Source organism: Scomber scombrus, chromosome 13, assembly GCF_963691925.1.
Source record: "Scomber scombrus chromosome 13, fScoSco1.1, whole genome shotgun sequence".
Lineage (NCBI taxonomy): Eukaryota > Metazoa > Chordata > Actinopteri > Scombriformes > Scombridae > Scomber > Scomber scombrus.
In genome coordinates this window covers 13,402,727-13,420,678 of record NC_084982.1, presented here as the reverse complement: position 1 = coordinate 13,420,678, position 17,952 = coordinate 13,402,727, and the positions used below count along the sequence as shown (strand labels likewise).

The following is a 17,952-nucleotide window of genomic DNA, read 5'->3' as shown; positions in this document are numbered from 1 at the left end:
TCATTTAGCTGCGTCATTACCGGGGTCATGATGTTGTGCACACTGGCTCACTGTCACACTCTTATGGCTCACTGGCACACTTGAATAGCTTAGAGCCATTGTTAATGTTATTAATAACACCTGTGCTTTTCCTGCAACGACAAGTCAAAATAGCCAACTTTTAAAGCTGGAGTATGAACTTACAATTAAAAAAATAAATCCACAAACATTTTTTTTTTGTGAAAGACAGAAACACCGCAAATAACGATTTTCCACGTTTGAAGAGCGGTCACACTTGTGCATTTGTAGCTGACGTTTTGGTGGTACGGCTGATCCCAGAGATGCTGCTGCCTTTACTGCTGCCTCTGCTGCTGCCTCTGCTGCTGTCGCTGCTGCTGCCTCTGCTGCTGCTGCCTCTGCTGCTGCCTCTGCTGCTGCCGCTGCCACTGCTGCTGCTGCTAATGGTCCTCGATTTTCTGCTCCCACTAATCTCTGTACGAGCCGAAGGCACAGGGCTCTTTTTCATTGGGGCAGCTGTGTAGGCATCAGGTACCGGGTAGGCGAGGTATTTTTTTTCTGAACTATGATGATTCAATTCAAGAAATATATTGTTACGTTTTCTTTGTTGGTAGGTGAGGGCAACTAAAGAAATGCTGGATATATGAAATACACACATACACACAAAATCATAGCAGCACTGTACCTTGACTTGCATCCTTCATGTCCGGCAAAGATACTGTAAATAAGACCTCCAGCAACAAGTAAGGAGGAGCCTCCCCAACCGATAAACACTCCAACACCTATTTCAAATCTGGCAATAAACACATGAATAAGTCATACTTCCCTCAAATAATTATGTAATGAATGTTGATGCAATAATAAGTCTAGTTTGTTTCATGTTTAAAAGTTGTACATACTTCTGAGCTTTGAAGTTTGGGTCTTGAAATTCTGCTCTAATTTTGTTTCCATAATAGGAGAATGCAACCATAGAACACATCCCTGAAACAAAAAGCACATATTTATATCAAGATCACTCAAACACAATTATTGCAACCTCTTTCAATTAACTCTCAGTGTGACATCTGACCTCCAATAAGGTAGTTCATTCCCCCAGCAAAGGTTACTCTTGCATTAGCAAGCTCCGATCCTCCAATCTTAGTGCACTTCATTCCCACTAATACCAGAATTGATCCAAAGAAAGAAAGGATAATACAGATGATGATGAGAGCACGGCACATGTGAATGTCCCCTGTTCAAGAGCAGAAAAACAATATTTAGTAAACACACTTTCAGATATCATCTTGCCTTTTGCTAAAATACATTTTACTCACAATTAAGTGCAAGCATCGATGGAATTCCCTTGCAGTCAGAGACTCCAGTTGAATCAGATATACAATCCTTCCAAAGGTTGGAGAAGTAGTTTGATGTGGTCAGAACTATACTGTCAACCTCTGACCAAGTCCAGATTTCTGTAGGCATGGTGGAACAGACCAGGATCCATCCGGACACACAAATCACAAAGCAGCCGATCTCCATGTACATCACCACAGTCCTGTAACTCATCCTAGCCTTAAAGTTAAACAGCTAGAGGGAGAAAAAGGCAAATCTCATAGTAGCACTGCCACGAGCTCCAGAACTCGTGAACTGTGGGAAGAGAGAGGCGGCTCAACACAGTGTCTGTAAGTCCCACCTCAGATGACGGAAACACACACGAGGACGAATGTGGTTTGTGTATATCATCACATGTTTTTCCTTGAACTATTATTCCTGTATTTCATGCAGGTCACCTTGATTATGTGTTTGTTGTTAGTATGATACCCAGCAGCATACCAGCATGGGTTTTAGTTTTCCTCCATTCATAGTGTTTTGGTGTATGTGTGGTGTCTTACTTCAGAAGTCGTGTCTGACAAACTCTGACAATATTAACAAGGCCATATAAACACATGAAAGTAGGAAGAGGCACATTTAAAAGAATTTACAATATAATTAGTGGCACTTTTTTGTTGTTAGACATTGATAATAATGACAGAAGATTGATACACTTTGTGTATGAGATTTGAATTGAGGATATGCAGGTGCAAAATTCTGAGCACATTCTGTTTCTGAGTTTAAAGCCAGGATTCTCAGATTAAAGACAGAATAAAGTTTCTTTCCATACATAACGTTCTTAAAATGTTTGCTAATAACGTTTCTAAAATGTTCCTAGATAATAACCCTAACCCTAACCCTAACCTTAACTCTTAAAATGTTCTCTAGATACAAAACACTTAATGATAATGTTCTTAAAATGTTTTCAGTGATTTGGGGTTTTGTTTTTGGTTCACATAATATTTTATGATTTTCTTAAAACATTCAATGATAACGTTCTTAAAATACTTGGTGATGATGATTTTAAAATGTTGTCTAGATTATGCTCTTAAAATGTTCTTTAGATACAATTCTTAAAACATTTGGTGATAACATTCTGAAAATGTTTTCAGTGGTAAGGTTTTTTTCATTCCAAGAATTGTTCTAGGATAACACAATTCTGACTTTACTCTCAGAATTCTCCTACATCATTCTGGGGACCAAAAACAAACTTACTGCTGAAACATTTTAAGCATGTTATCTAGACATTGTTTTAAGAATGGTCTCTAGAGAACAGTATCCTAGAACATTCTGGGAACCACAAAAAAAAAAATTCCTGCTGAAAACAGTCAGAATTCTGACTTTAAACTCAGAACTCAAACATATTTTTCATGTGGCACTTTTCCATAAATTCACTATATCACCAATTTAAAACATTGGAAAAGGACTCACAATGCTCAAGATAAAGTTGGTACAAATTCTCTTTTATACATTAAGATACTTCAGAGACATTCATAATTGTAATACATGCTTTGATTAAATTTACTGTATGCACAATTAAACAGAGGAGTAAACACAAGATAATATATTTTATACAGTGTATGACCTGTTTTACCAAGGCAAAAATAGTACAGTTCAGTTGTACATACAATGCTCTGAGGAGAACGCTGAATGTATTTTCATTCTATCTGCAGCATGAGCTATGTTGATATTTTTTGTATTAAAATAAAACTACATATAAAAAAGATATTTGAGGTACTACACAAATGCATCTCTGTCAGAGAGTTTATCTGGGGTTGTCTTAGAAAGATTTGAGATCTTGGAACTGCTGGATCTTCCTGAGCCCATATAATAAGTTCCATACAGCCTGGACGGTCTGTAGTATCCGGTGTACAGGGTTCTTCCTCTGGAGCGAGGGGCCATGTATGTGCCTCCTTCATAGTCATACACCACTTTACTGCAAAACCAAACATGGCCAAAGTTAATAATACAGTGACCTCAGCAACCACAGGGAAAGTGATGGGAATACTAGATGAGTTTGAATACCTTTCAGGCCAGATTACGCGATAGACTGTTGCAGCATAAAACACCACTCCTAAAAGGATGAGAAAACATCCCACCAATCCAAGAAATATGGGAGTTCCTAGGTCATACCTGGAATTTGTTAAAATATGATTTTAAAGTCATTATACACTAACATTGTTAATACATCAAATTTTGGCATCAGTGGAGCACTGTAGTGCAGTAAATGTAGTAAATTTGAGGTGGAAAATGACACAATGTCAACTGTACCGTAAGACTCCTGGTGCTAAACTGGGAGCAAAGGATGTTCTGGCAATCCTATTGATGTATAAGCAGTAGCCAGAGATATCTGACACACCTGTGTACAGAGGTTTCGTTGATACCAAGAAATAATAAGGGCAAAACATTTCTGTCATTTACAGAGACAAACATGTTGTGTGTCTTGTGTGTTTGTGGGTTCTATACTCACTGCCAGCAAAATGAAACACTGCTCCTGCAAGAAGCAGTTTGTCCTTGGTTTTATCTTCTCCACCTATGTAAGTGCACTCCATCCCAAGAAAGCAACATACCACAGCAAAGAATCCAAGAGTTAAACCACACATGAGCAATCCTCGGACTCCCTGGATGTAAGCTGAGAGAAACAGAAACAAATGAGAATGGATTGGGAAAAAGTTCAATTTCTTTCAGAGTGAAAAAAGGTGTATGTGAGTATGAAATCAAATCATATGCTCCTTGGAAGGTCCTTTTATTCAGTACAGGGAAGGGATACAATCAGAGGCAATTTCAGACCCTTTTTAGGGGTGCTTGAGCACCCCTCAATTTGATCTCAGCAACCCTCAATTTGATCTCAGCACCCCTAAAAATTCATAAATAATAATTTATTTATTTATTTTAAACACTTGCAGGGCATTGCATGTCAAATTCTCATTAGGAGCTGAGCACCCCTAAAGGTCTGATCCTAGAATCGCCCTTGCATACAATAATGTCAACACCAAAAAAAGCCCTCCAGTAAATACTTTGCAAAGCTTATAATAGTGTGTATAATAGTGTCTCTAGTGTGTTGAGGCTGGGATGATCAAATATGTTTTACAGCTCACAATATATTCCAATCCAACACAAAAATACAAAGGCATTTAACCTTTTAAGGTGTTTATTTAATGGTGAGTACTCTACACCCAGCTTAAGCATTGAACAGCATGACGGCAAATCTTCCTATTAATGCAGAGTAGCAGTAAATAAAAAAATATTGCTGAGATATAAAACATGTACACTGCTGAGCACTTACGGGTGACACTCCAGAGCACCGGGTAGTCCCTACAGTTTGTCACAGCTGTAGAATCAGTGAAACAGTCCTTCCAAAGGTTAGACCAGTACCAGGCCACCTTGATGATGAAGGATCCTCCTTGGCCTCCTAACTGGGTGATCCTCCAATAGTCCATGGCCATGGTGCACAGCACAAACACCCATCCCAGTGACGAGATCAAGAAGCCAAGTATTTGAATGAAACGTTTCTCCATTTCTGAAATCACTAAATTAAACCAGATCTGCTAATTTAGTGTCCACTGACTTTGGTACAGTCACCTAACACTTGGTGTCTACTCAGGCAGGCTGCTTGTGTCATTTCACAGAGTGGACAGGATTACTGTGTGCGCCATGTGCCATTTGTGTTGATGAGGGCTCTGTACCATTGTGTGAGATGTTTACTGTAAACATACAGGAGTGTGCCATCCACTTTAGATATTTCACACCATACTTACACATCACATACACATCATAGCTTTACCATGATATGAAGTTTTACATACATCCATGGCAACATTTCAACAATGGTGTAACATCGTAATGTTAAAATGATTTTTTGACAACTCTTATTTATTACCACGAAAATATTCCAATAAAGTGAAGAAGCTGACTCCCACAGTTCTTCAAAAGAAAGTATAATAAAAACTGCAAAAATGCTGCAGGATCAAATATAACATCATCTGCAGATGAAACAAGAAGGACACAAAATAGAATCTGCTTATTGTTTTTATTTGTTTTACCTCGATTCATATACTCCACTTTTAAAAGAAGCAAGATTACATACCATGTATACTGTAACACATTGTACTATGTGCAGGAGCAATGATGATATGCCACCTTTTTTGGTGTTCTTCAAGTCTGTATGTTACAAAGTCATAGTTAATGGTTACATCAGGGAAAACAAGAACATCTGTGTTTGACACAGTTTTAAGTATCGTCATTACAGATTAACAACATGTGCATGTTACTTACTGTTCATACTGTACAACTAGCATATGTCTTACAAAAAATTACACATTTAGTAGTAATTGCCATATAAAGATACAAAAGGAGAACATTATTTTTTTTAAAACAAAAAAAACAACAACTTTAGAAAAAGAATCATTAACCACATTTTGTTGATTCTGCTGTTTAATATGTGGTACGAAGGAAAGTATAAATTCCCAAGATCAGAAAGCAAACCATATTATTTTGTAAATGTGTACCCCCTGAAGAAACATGTTGAGATTAACTTTAATACATGGTGAGTCACAAATCAATATCAGTAATTTCCCCTGGTGTTAGACAGAAAACACCAAGATTCACACACTGTGTTGTATCCTTCAGTTTATAGTATATCTTTTATGACACACCAGTGGCAACGACTTAAAGTTTTTAATATTCACATCTCTTACACATATGCATTCTTATCAAAGTGCTGCACCCTGGAGGAGTTGCTGTAGTCTGGAGGCGGCCTCTCGTTGACAGATTTTGACTGCCCTCTCGGGTAGGAGGAGATATGAGAATGTGACACAGCCCCTTTGTAGATATAGTTTGCCTGACTGTGCCTGTAAAGAGACAGAGCACAGATTCATCCCCACAAATCAAACCACCTCTCAACAAAATTGATACATACAGAAGGTTATAAAATGTACCTTCTGCATAGTAATTACATAGTATGTGTTACTCATACAAACCTTTTCTTAAAAGAGTTTGCGATGGAGAAACAGAGTATGCTGCCTCCCAAAATACAGAGGATAGAACCTGCCCAGCCGATAAAGAGCGCGGCTCCCAGCTCATACCTGGAGACAAAGAGCAGTCTTATTAGTATTATGTTTTAACTGGTTGAGTCACATTAGACAATTTTATCTCTACAGGTTAACATGCTTCTCACTTCTGTGCCATAAACATTGGGTCGAAAAACTCGGATGTTATCCGGTGTGCATAGAGGGAGCATGCTGAAACTGAGCAGAGGCCTAAAAAGAACAAGAAAAAGGTCATCATCAATTTAGAGCAACAAAAAATGCTTTTACATGGGTGATTCTGCAGGCCCACTATACTTACCACTAAGTATGAAATTTACTCCAGCGCAGCAGGCAATCCTGGCTTTGTTTTTGTCAGATCCTCCAATTTTGGTGCATTTCATCCCAACAAGGGCAAATATAGTACCAAAAAACCCCAGACAAACGGCTGCAATCATCAATCCCCTGCAAGCTTGGATGTAACCTGGAAAGAAAAATCACATACAGGTAGATTTAAACGGCATCAAAAATGTGTTTCGCTCTCACACCTGCACACTGCAAGGTCAATGAAATTTTGACCTTGTGACAAATTTAAAACATAAAGCATGAAATATAATTAGTCACATGCTATCATAAGCGTTTTCAGGTTCCTTGTGGTGAGGTAATGACTGCCTAGGTATGAAACTCCCCATTCAAATGTGTTTTTGCCGCAAATATTACCTTGGAAGTTAACCCCTGAAACTAGTCAGCCATGGTAGAAACCGCCTGAGGCTACAAGTAAATCTCTTTTATAGCCTTTAAGCTCTGAGGACTAAGGCTAAACATTGACATATTTGGAGGTAAATGAGTTGTTCCATGGAGACTTGCATTAGGCTCTAGGGTATCTATTAGTCCTGAACTAATTTGTGTTTTCAACAAATTTAAAATAAGGCACCAGGACACTGAGGATGAATCAGTGACAGTGTAAAACAAAATAGCCTGAAGAAACAGTTGTCAAGCCAAGTCAACATGATTGAACAACAACATTAAAAAGGTCAAGAAACATTCACAGTCAAAGGAAGAAAATAAAACAAGTATCCAACAAGAAGGAAAAAGAAGAGCAGACCATCCAATGCCAACAGCGAGGGAAAGTCTTTGCAGTTGGAGACTCCTGTTGAATCAGTGACACAGGTCTTCCACAGATTGGACCAGAAAGTGGCCGTGGTGATTACTGTTCCATCAAGTGAAGACACCTTCCAATAGTCCATCGGCAAGGTTGAAGATACCAGCACCAATCCCGAAGTTGTTAAAGTAAAGGCCACGATCTCCTGAAACATGCTGCTGTCACTGCAGAGAAGACTCTTCCACACTGCTGTGGCTGGTAATTAAGTTGGTTGGAACTAAAATTGATTAACTATTCCCCAGCTAGTGACGCTTGTTGAAAAAGTAGCTAGGCTCTGCACTGGTAAGTTCAATGGATAGGCTGTGATTGATAGTTAATGTGTTCTGGACTGTTATGTTCTGCAGGGAGGAGTTTAACACACAAAATCAACAAGTGGCCTGTGGTCCATTACAGCGTCTTCCACCCCTTCATCTACTACACGTCACTGTGACTCACAGTCATAGATGATGAGGGGAATAGAAAGCAAACGTCATTACTGATGATGTCAGTAATGACGTTTAAAATTAAAGGAAGCAACTGTCTGCATGAACGATATATCTGTAGCTGTGAGGGAATTTATGTGTGGATATTTTGTGGGCAACAAGTCCAGTCTAATATTATTTGATTAATAGGTAGTAGTGGTAGTAGTAGTAGTAGTAGTAGTAGTAGTAATATAACACTGACAAAATACTTAATTGAAAGAAAGATTTTTGCATTAAAGATTACACACTTATAAAAGCATTACATTTATTCTGAGGTGGTGGTCTCACAGTGTTAAATTATTAATGCAACCTGTAATGAGTTAATGTTGTCATGGGTCTAACCATTCCAACTCCAGGGTAGGTTAAACTAACAATTCATCCATACTGATAGTTACAAACACTTTATCACTGTGAATGTTGTAAAATTAATAAACAAAAGGGTTAAAAAGCCGGATGATTCATCATCATACGGGGTAATATGTGTAATATGGACAGCCACAACAAAAAAGATGAACATCAAGCATCAGAAAAGGAGCATTTATTGTTTTGTCGGTCTTGTTAATGTTTCTATTCTGTATACATTCCTGATGAGATCGTATCTCAGAAACCTGACTTGAGAAACTGCAGTTGCAGAACAGACCTTTGAGGGAGGATACAGTGAATGTGTCACCTTCTACCTGCCACCTTGAACTGCCACCTATGATAAATACAAATAAGTGTTCCTTCCTTACGCAAAATGTAGATAACTTATTGACAGTGTGTCACCCACGCTGATGTCTCAGGAACCAGACTACATCACAAAAACAAAATTTAGAAAAGGAGAAAAGAAAAACAAAGTCTGAATGTCATAACAAGCAGCAATCTTCGGGGAAATTACACCCAACCAGTAAGTCATCAAACATTTATCAATTGAATTAGAGCCCCATCTGGTGGATGCACATGAAGATAAAGTCTAATCACACTACTGCCACCCTCAGATGGAGCATAGAGTCACCAAACTGTCTGTTACCCAGTTGTTTAGGTTGAAAACATAAAATACAACAAACATACAAAAACAAACTGTTTTTATAGAAATAATAATAATATATTGTTTTATAGAAATTTAATGGATAATTTATTCTATGGTTTATTTTATTCTGCTCTAAAAGAGTACACTAATGAAAGAAAAGTAATTCTAGATGCAATTCTAGACAACCAGTCACTGAATAATTAAATATATGGAATAAATACATATATATTAATTACATACATACAACAGTATTACTAGGAAAAAAGCATGTATACAGTATATAGTGTATTTGAATAAGACAACAAGAACAGAAATCCTCCAACAATGAGTAAATAACATGATTGCAATATAATATATGGATGTAAAACTTTTTATTTTATTTATTTATTTTTTTACAAAATATCAGAATTACATTTTTATAAGTGTGTTTTTCCCCTTCTAGCTCAGATGACTTACAATATGTCTTTGTTTTCTTGGCTCTTGCAGAGGCTTCTCTGACTCACACATGCTTAGTTTTATATTTCCCTCAAAAGATTACACATTTGCCACAGCTAACATGTGTTCCATAATCTGGAGCAGAAATATATCATCAACTGCTTTCATTATTTAGTTACTCGTTTTTTCAGTGTGAAGCTGGATTTTTAGCTGTCAGAAATCTGAAACAGGGTAACAAGTGCATTGTCCAATGTCTCAGTTTGTGATAATATCAGCAATGATGTTAGTAATAGATAAAAGAACAATTGTGATTTGATATTTGAAAAGTGAGATGGTATGAGACTTTACAAGATGAAAAAATGATCAGGCTAATTTTAAAACAGAGATAATCCAAGTCTTTCACAGACACTATGGCAAATATGCTGAATGACTGCCCCCGTTGAGAGAGACTTAATGACAATCTTTGAGTTAAGATTTCTTTCCAAACCACATAACTCGAAAATTAGTTCCTTAGTTACATTTTACTTTCTTATAAACTTCTATAGTCATTTCAAAGACTACTTAAGTTTTGACAGAAAAGCAGACTGATTCTTCTTATATGTTGATGCATGTTTCCAAACCATCTGTGGTGATGAAAGTTTAAGACATGCTGAGCTGTTACACATTAAGGACATTTCATAAAGCACCCTGCCATAAGTTAGCATTTTGTTCATACACTGTATGCAACGCCTATATAATTTACTTAGTATTTCACAATGAAAGATACAAATGCACCATCCAGTTACAATGTTAGTAGTGTGAGGACAGAGATAGTGTTTCTGGCAGCCATTAGACACTGAGCCACTTACCTTGCACCTGAAGGATACTATGATGTGGTCTGCAGTGCAGAGCTCCAATGGCATTCCCAGCACAGTTGGTCCACAGACCCTGGAGCACCCAGGTAGCTGTGATGACTGAAGATGCCCGGCTGGTAGCCCGCCATTCATTGGACACTGTGGCACCGATCGTGGCACCCAGCCCTGCCAGGCCGCTGAGAAAAGCCAGAATCTGCAAGCCTGACATTTGATGGGTTAAGATATGTATTTAAGACGAAAGGAGACGAAATAAAATCGCCCCAGGCTGGCAAATTACACTGTGACATGTGTTTCACTGTGATGATTTACAGACAGGACATCTTGCTTGCATCTCATGTGGGGAGGGATGGACAGAGGAGTCTGAAAGTGAAATAGTAAAGGAAGCCTGAGCTAGCAGTTAGTTATTAAAACTTGTCCAACCATGTTTGAAAATATTCTCTTTGTGTACCCTCATTTTGGTCTAAAAATAAAGCCAAGTATCATATTAACATAAAAAATAATAAAGGAGTAATCAGTAATCCTGCAAACATGAAGCATCATGACAAAGTCCATTTACTAGTTCATCCATTTCTACACCCACCTGTTTTCTCCCTCTTGACAGAGTAAAGAGAGTGTGTCTGTTTTCTCCAATGAGCTTCAATGAATCATCTTACTGACTAACTTGAAAAACTGGAAAACATTTTATACTTTAAATCTTGAACATGCTAAATTAAAGTAATAATGGATACAACAAATGTTTATCCTTTATGACTGCATGTAGGACATAAACTACTCTTAATAAATGTTGTCTTATTCGCATATGGAATCTCTCCCCAGTGTCTTTGACCAATTACTGGGGTGATTATAGGAGGCAATTCTGTTCGGTCATTTTTATCAACTCTTACATTCCTAACTTTAATGTGAACCTTTATTAAAGCTATTTGGAAAATCATTACTGAAACTAAACCAAACAGGGAGCAGTGATCTAATTGCAAATTTGGAATTTGTTAACTTTTTGGTGGAATAATAAAAATGCAAAAAGCAGAGACTGACATTTTGCAGTTTGCTTTGTGGTACAAAACTAATGGAGGCTGATATCAGACAGAATTGTCAGCTTGACTTGGTGGAGTTGACATATTCATACATCTAAACCCAGGTAAGGGTTTCAGTGTATTTGACCAAAAATGTTGCTGGAACAGTTGTACATTTCACAATTTACAATTGTGTGCTAATAGGGGTTTCTTTATTTATTCTATACTTAAATATGAGATACAAAATGAGGCAAATCATGCCAAGCCTTCCTGCAGAAGTACAGTATCCAGGTAGATCATTATAAATAACTCTCCAGTAAGTGTCCCTTTATTCTTTCTTTGAAAAATTAACAGATATGTATTACATTTTCCTCTGTGGCTTGAATTCTATTTAACATTAATAGATGTCCATAAGGTGAAATTTAACTAACTGAATGGAGCCCTGAGGAATAAATCTTAACGATCCATTCCAGACATGTTTTTACACACATAAAAAAGTTCAGTTGTCAAACACATACATCATTGTGCACAGTGAAGCTCAAACATCCAATTGAGGGAACAAGAAGCAAAACACATTTTTGAGGGGAAGGGACATTAATTATCCATAAATTGTTCACAGGATAAGAAAAGTCTCTGAAAGACATTACTGTTGCTCCTAAAGTTTGTAATGGGGAGAAAAGTCTTGGACACCGCATAATGAGTGATTGCACTGTGTGGAATTGTTAATTTTACTTAGTTCACATTAAAGTTTCTGTAAATCATGATTGGTTGAGTAAGACATGATCATGAGATGAATATACAGTTACGTCCATAAATATTTGGACAGCGTACAGTTTTCATAAGTTTGGCTCTGTAGACCACCACAATGGATTTGAAATTAAACAATCAAGATGTGATTGAAGTGCAAACTTTCAGCTTTAATTCAAGGGGTTGGACAAAAATATGGTTTGAAATTGTAAGCATTTTTATACAGACTCTACTTATTTCAGGGGCTCAAAAGTAATTGGACAAACTAAATAATCATAAATAAAAATGTTCATTTTTAAAACCTTGTTGAGAATCATTTGCAGGCAGTGACTGCCTGAGGTCTGAAACCCATGAACATTGGGATTATGGAGAAATGGAGTGGCTCCCCCTCCATTTTCTCTTCTCCTTTTATTTCCAGGTTCCCTGATGAGCTGATTAGTGGGTGGACCTGCTTTTCATTTATAAGGGAGAGCACAGGAGCTCTCACTGTCTCTTCCTCCTGGCATGCAGCCCCCTGACCACCTGATATTTCTTTTGTGGTTTCCTTTTGTTACCTCTTGTTGTTTTTGAGGATGGGGGCATGGCAGTCTAGTTTTCTCAGCCCCCTGTTGGGCTGGCCCATGGGCTTCCTCGTGTTGTGTTCTTTTTGGACAGGTCTCCTGAAAGTGGCACAAAGCCATGACGTTACACACTCTGGTACGTAGGTGGCGGCATTCACCGTCAATGTTGGTTTGTACTACCCCAGTAAAACCAAAGAAGAAGAACAAGGTGCAGAACTTCTGTCAGCCAATCAGCAGGCGGTGGGCGGGGTTACACCACACTCCGCTCACCTGACAGCCAGACCGGCCGGTTGATGGTCTCCTGTTGAAATCCTGAGCTGAGTGTCTGAAGGTGTGATATTGACAGACACTTGAGTTTACAGCAGCAATTCTTTCAGTGTGTCCTCCTCTGTAAAGTCTTTATCGACATCTCTCTGACACAAAGCCTGCAGAGAAAGTCTTCAGGTTGCTTTCAGTGTTGGGGGCATGGAACCTCTGCGGAAGGAGACGAAGGATAATCCGTCGGCTACAGCTAATCTCCTCTCTAAGATTTTCTTCTGGTAAGAAAACCGGCAGCCGTGTTTGACAGTAATTGAATAGAGAGAGCTCTCTTCTGTGACAGTTTGTGGCCACTCAAGACAGACTGTCCCTGGATGTGATAGCAGGTAGCTGCTGAGCACCCATTCATACATAAACATAAACTTCAGGGTGTCACATGGAAAAGAGAGCTCAGGCTTTTTTGCCATGCATTCAATAGCTACATAGATAGATAGATAGATAGATAGATAGATAGTATACAAAGCATACATAGTCTACCAAACAAACACAAGACAAATGACTCACAAAATAAAATACACACACACACACACACACACACACACACACACACACACACACACACACACACACACACACACACACACACACACACACACACACACACACACACACACACAGAGAGAGAGAAAAAGACAATAAAATAAGTTTATCACACAGGGAAAAAGCAGTTACAATATAGAAAACGAGAGCGTTCATTGTATAAAACATTGTTCTACATAATCTTGAAATGTTACAAGGGTATAAACTTAAAATTTACTGATTACTTTCGCACTGTCGTGTGTCTCTTAAAGCTTCTTTATGTAATAATTGCGAAGCAATTTACATGTATTAATTGTCTTTTTATTGCTAATAAGTGAACAGCCTGTGGACTGATGTGAAAGACCCAGGCTGGATCCAGGTGTGAAAGGATGTGATATTTTTGTGCGCTCCTGAGTGCCTCTCTCCTGCTAATATCAACAAACAACCTGCATGGACCACAACAAAAAAACAGTGCTATCCAAGTACAAACACCCTGCAAATATTAACAATCCTGCTAATGAGACAGCTAGCTGCCTCTATCACATTTCACAACAACCCCCTCCCCCCCAGCAATGACAGGTTGCCCTTTCCTCCTCACATTAACAGCTAAAACAACATTATTATTATTATACAAGCTCGAGGGCGTAATTTGAGCGCAGGCAACAGAATATTGACTGCAGCTCACTTAACAGCCACCGGTGTCACTAATGAGAAGGAATTGCTGATTCTTACAGATAGAACCTTTAAAAGGGATTTCCCCGTTTGCAAGTTAAAACATGTTTTTTTGTCCTTTCTGAAAAGTTTTCACTTTGAAAATAGTTTTCCATGTCATTATCTATGTGGTGGAATAAACAATGAAATGTTTACAGCTGTATTGATTAGTTAATAAACAGAAACTTAATAAAACACAATTTAGATAATCAAATAATTGTATATATTTTTCAGGCCAATTTGGTGCTTTACATGTCTCTGCTGTAGTAAATTGATTATTTCTGGGTTTGAGACAAATTAATTAGAGAGAAAATAATTCGTACATTATTGAGATGATACATGATAATCCCACAAATATGTACCTATGACTTGTAATGGATTAAAAGGTGCCACTACTTTAATAATGTATATTTACAATAACAGTTGCATATGTTATTTCAATAAATATGTAATAGTGAACATACTTGTACTTCATTTCTAGTTGGCTAAATCCCTTGTTCAGAATTGGGTACGAGAGGAAGTTGCAAGAAGATGACATGTACAAGGTTCTCCCAGAGGATGCCTCTGAAAGACTTGGGGAGGAGCTGCAGTGGTAAGATGCTGAATCATACCTTTTATTAATTTGAGTTCATCTTAAGTTAATTGCCAGTATTTTATGGACATGAATTTTGTCTTTTCCTACACTGTATTGTAAAATTGTTCTTTATTATTGAGTATATTAAGTAGCTAATAAATACTCCTGAATTCTGATAGCAGAGGAGAAGTGTGTATTCATGCTTTATTATCGAAACTGAGCACTCTCAGACAAGCAGTCAACTCACAGCCAATTCTTGGATGTCCAAACAGGGAAACAGGTCCACCTCTCCTCCTTGGCTGTTGTTTCATGTGTATTTGTATACTGATGCATATAACGATAGTTGGGGATTGCTTCTCGTCTGGGCTTAAAGAGTAGCCATTAAAAATTACCTTCCTCTCCAGTGGGAGAAAATCTAAGCCAACCAGGGACTCATGACTGTCCCTCCCCCCAAACCCTGGCACCTCTCACGTGGCCAGACTGCCCCCTTTGAGGGAGTTTGACGTCAGAGTTGACATTGTTCTTGGAGATGAGCCCACCTGCATATAAATAGAACTTCTCAAACTCTCACATGAGAGCGGGCTATTCCCCAACACCGATCCGATTACTAGTTGGGGGTGCCACTTTTAGGATCCTGTTGATTTGAAAGCTCTGGCCCCGTTCACACCTGGCATTAACATGTGTACTGAGTGATCCAATCATAAGTGGACAACTCTGAATATGTCAGGTCACACCTGGCATTAGAATGTGTCTCCACATCATAGAAGTATTATAAGAGCAGGATATTAATGTCTGTATTAATGCTGAAAAGTGAAGCCAGTGCAGAAAATGACCCTACTACTCACTTGATGTATTGCCTCATTAAACACTTTCCTTGTGAGTTATGGCATTAATCGCTACTTTCAAGTCCTCTTAAATCCAGCATGATGTTCATTTTGTAAATTATTAATTTAAATTCAACAATAAATTAGGGTATGCTTTAGGGCGTGGCTATGCTGTGGTTGACAATTTGCCACCAAGGCAACAACAATGGTTATGTTAGGTAAACATGGCGGTAAACATGGTGTAACCCCAGGTTTACTAAAGTGTAGTTGTAGCAAAGAACTTGAATAGAAGTGAAAGCTAATTCCTCGTTTGATTGCAACATCAGTGCACAGCAGCAGAGCTACGCCTCCGCCATTTTGGACTGAAGTGACTAACCGTGACTAATGTAAAACCAACTTAATGACACCAATAACATAAGATAATAAAATGTAACACAAACTGAAGCAAAACAAATTGAGAAACAGGCAATATCAAACTTTTTCATGTCAAGGACCTCCAGAATAGATGCATTATAGACCAGGGACCTGTGGTTGAGAGAATTTTGTCTGAAACAATCCCCTATAAGAATATATTCCCTGGAAGTTAGTATAATAAAAGTTAAATTAGTCTATTTATCATTTTGCTGGGAACCCTGTGCAGTCCTCTCAAGGACTGCTGCTGGTCCTCAGATCCCAGTCTGAGAACTGTTCTTCTAAGCAACTTGATAACCACATTATAAAGTGGATAGAATAATAATAATAATAATATTAATGATAATAATAATAATAATAATAATAATAATAATAATTATTATTATTATTATATTGAAATATTTATTATTATAATAAAGATAATAAACTAATAACAAATCAACACTTTCAGAAACACATTTAGAACATTATATTAATACCACTGTTGTTATGAGTAGTATCAACACCTCACTCCATAACTCAGTGTAATACAGCCAGAATGTGTTTGTTTAAATACTTAAAATCTTACAGTTTTAGTCATACCTACAAGATTGCCAACCAAAACGAGTGCACATAGTCACACATTTGTATTTGTATTTGTTAAATCACATTTCATACAGTTCCCCTAACTTGAAATGACTTTTTTGGGGCTGCTTTGCTTTCTACTTTAAGGCTACAGACCAACATTTAATTTGTAACTTTTATTCTAATCCAGCCTGTGCTTAAATATGAAACACAAAGTTTCTGATCAACTGTTAATGTTTAAATAGAGGAGTATATCCTGAATGGGATTTCTGGTTTTGCCACATTATCAAATTAGGTATTAAGAATGGTGAAACTTCAGTGTAAATATGGTGAAGTCTCTAGTATGTACTGTAAATGCCATATAATAATTTTTTGTGATTACTGATTTTGAAAAATGTGAGATGTACTGATTTTGTGAGATTTACTGATTTTGGGTGCATGAGATGTGATAAATTTGAATAAATGTGATGGTGTTTTCAGTCCAAAATGGCAGCAGTGCTACTACGGTGCCATCTGGCAGAAGTTGTCACAAAACATCAGTTTCGTCTGTTGTAGTCTTATTTCAGTTCATGAAAGTTAATTGGCTGCCTTAAAGTCTTGTTCAGGGCGTGCAGGTGGTCGAGTGGTTAGAACGCATGCCACTTACGCAGCCGACCCCGGTTCGAATTCTTTCTCCTGTTTCCTGTCTGTCTACTGTTAAATAAAGGCGTCTGTGCCGAAAAAATCAAAAAAAAAAAGTGCTTATTAAAAGACCCTCTAAAGGGCTGGATTTTCAGTTTTTGGTTTAAAGTCCGTTTTTCGCTATCGAAAATGAGCATTAGCATATCACTGTTAATCATAAGGTGCACTCCAATTCTCTCAGTACTGCCGTTGTCTTTTCCTAAGTCCATATGAATTCTCCTGTACGTCTTTCCTTGATCTCGTCACGTTTTCCCTTGAGATCAAGCTAAGGTGGTTAGGAAAAGACGACAAGACATACTTTTCAACCGAAGACATACTGTAAATGCTCTGTGCTAATCAAGCTAGCAGCTATCATTAGCATTAGGGTCAGGCACCCTCTCTTCCGGCTCCACAAAATCCATGATGGCGATGGTCAAAATGCTAATCTCCAGGCTTCAAACGCAGTACACAAACCAATGGTTGATGTCATGGCAGTAATGTCTGTTATTATTTTTTATTATAATACTGTCCATGGCACTGATGTAGCTGTCTGAAGTAGTGACTAGCGAGTTGAGATGATCGTTTATGTGTTAGTATCAGTAAGTTCAGAGGGGCAGTTCACTTTTTGTGTGTTACAGTCCCAAGGATGAGGTACTGAAGAACTATACTCTGACTCAGTGTGGCAAATTGTTGTCATTTTGTGTCATCGCCATCAGCTGTAGAGTGACGTGACAGTAGTTTTCGCATCTTTAAAATATGTAG

General features: G+C 37.8%; 4 protein-coding genes across 5 annotated transcripts in view; 1 reads left to right on the top strand and 3 right to left on the bottom strand.

Moving 5' to 3' along the window:
* Window positions 1-403: 403 nt before the first annotated feature.
* LOC133993450 (claudin-10-like) lies at window positions 404-1,545 on the bottom strand (the record flags this gene model as incomplete). Its single annotated transcript, XM_062432433.1, has 5 exons — window positions 1,311-1,545; window positions 1,067-1,228; window positions 897-978; window positions 683-790; window positions 404-560 (listed from the first exon to the last, which is right to left on the bottom strand). Coding segments are annotated over exons 1-5 (741 nt in total), but the record flags the coding sequence as incomplete, so codon positions are not given.
* A 1,539-nt stretch (window positions 1,546-3,084) lies between these two features.
* LOC133993448 (claudin-10-like) lies at window positions 3,085-4,865 on the bottom strand. The gene is made up of 5 exons (XM_062432430.1): window positions 4,634-4,865; window positions 3,818-3,979; window positions 3,619-3,706; window positions 3,373-3,480; window positions 3,085-3,283 (listed from the first exon to the last, which is right to left on the bottom strand). Exons 1-5 carry the CDS (start codon window positions 4,863-4,865, stop codon window positions 3,085-3,087), a joined length of 789 nt encoding a protein of 262 aa, XP_062288414.1.
* A 920-nt stretch (window positions 4,866-5,785) lies between these two features.
* LOC133993449 (claudin-10-like) lies at window positions 5,786-10,500 on the bottom strand. Of its 2 annotated transcripts, none has more exons than XM_062432431.1 (5): window positions 10,287-10,500; window positions 6,694-6,855; window positions 6,524-6,605; window positions 6,327-6,431; window positions 5,786-6,197 (listed from the first exon to the last, which is right to left on the bottom strand). In XM_062432431.1, exons 1-5 carry the CDS (start codon window positions 10,498-10,500, stop codon window positions 6,041-6,043), a joined length of 720 nt encoding a protein of 239 aa, XP_062288415.1. In that variant the 3' UTR covers window positions 5,786-6,040. The 2 variants fall into 2 exon arrangements, with proteins under 2 accessions (XP_062288415.1, XP_062288416.1); XM_062432432.1 differs by having other exon boundaries at window positions 5,786-6,191.
* Window positions 10,501-13,074: 2,574 nt separating this feature from the next.
* LOC133992790 (ATP-binding cassette sub-family C member 4-like) overlaps window positions 13,075-17,952 on the top strand; it is a 37,706-nt gene continuing 32,828 nt past the window's right edge. The window contains exons 1-2 of the mRNA XM_062431535.1: window positions 13,075-13,148; window positions 14,639-14,749. Coding sequence (XP_062287519.1) covers window positions 13,075-13,148; window positions 14,639-14,749 — 185 coding nt within the window. The remainder of the gene's footprint in view (window positions 13,149-14,638; window positions 14,750-17,952) is intronic.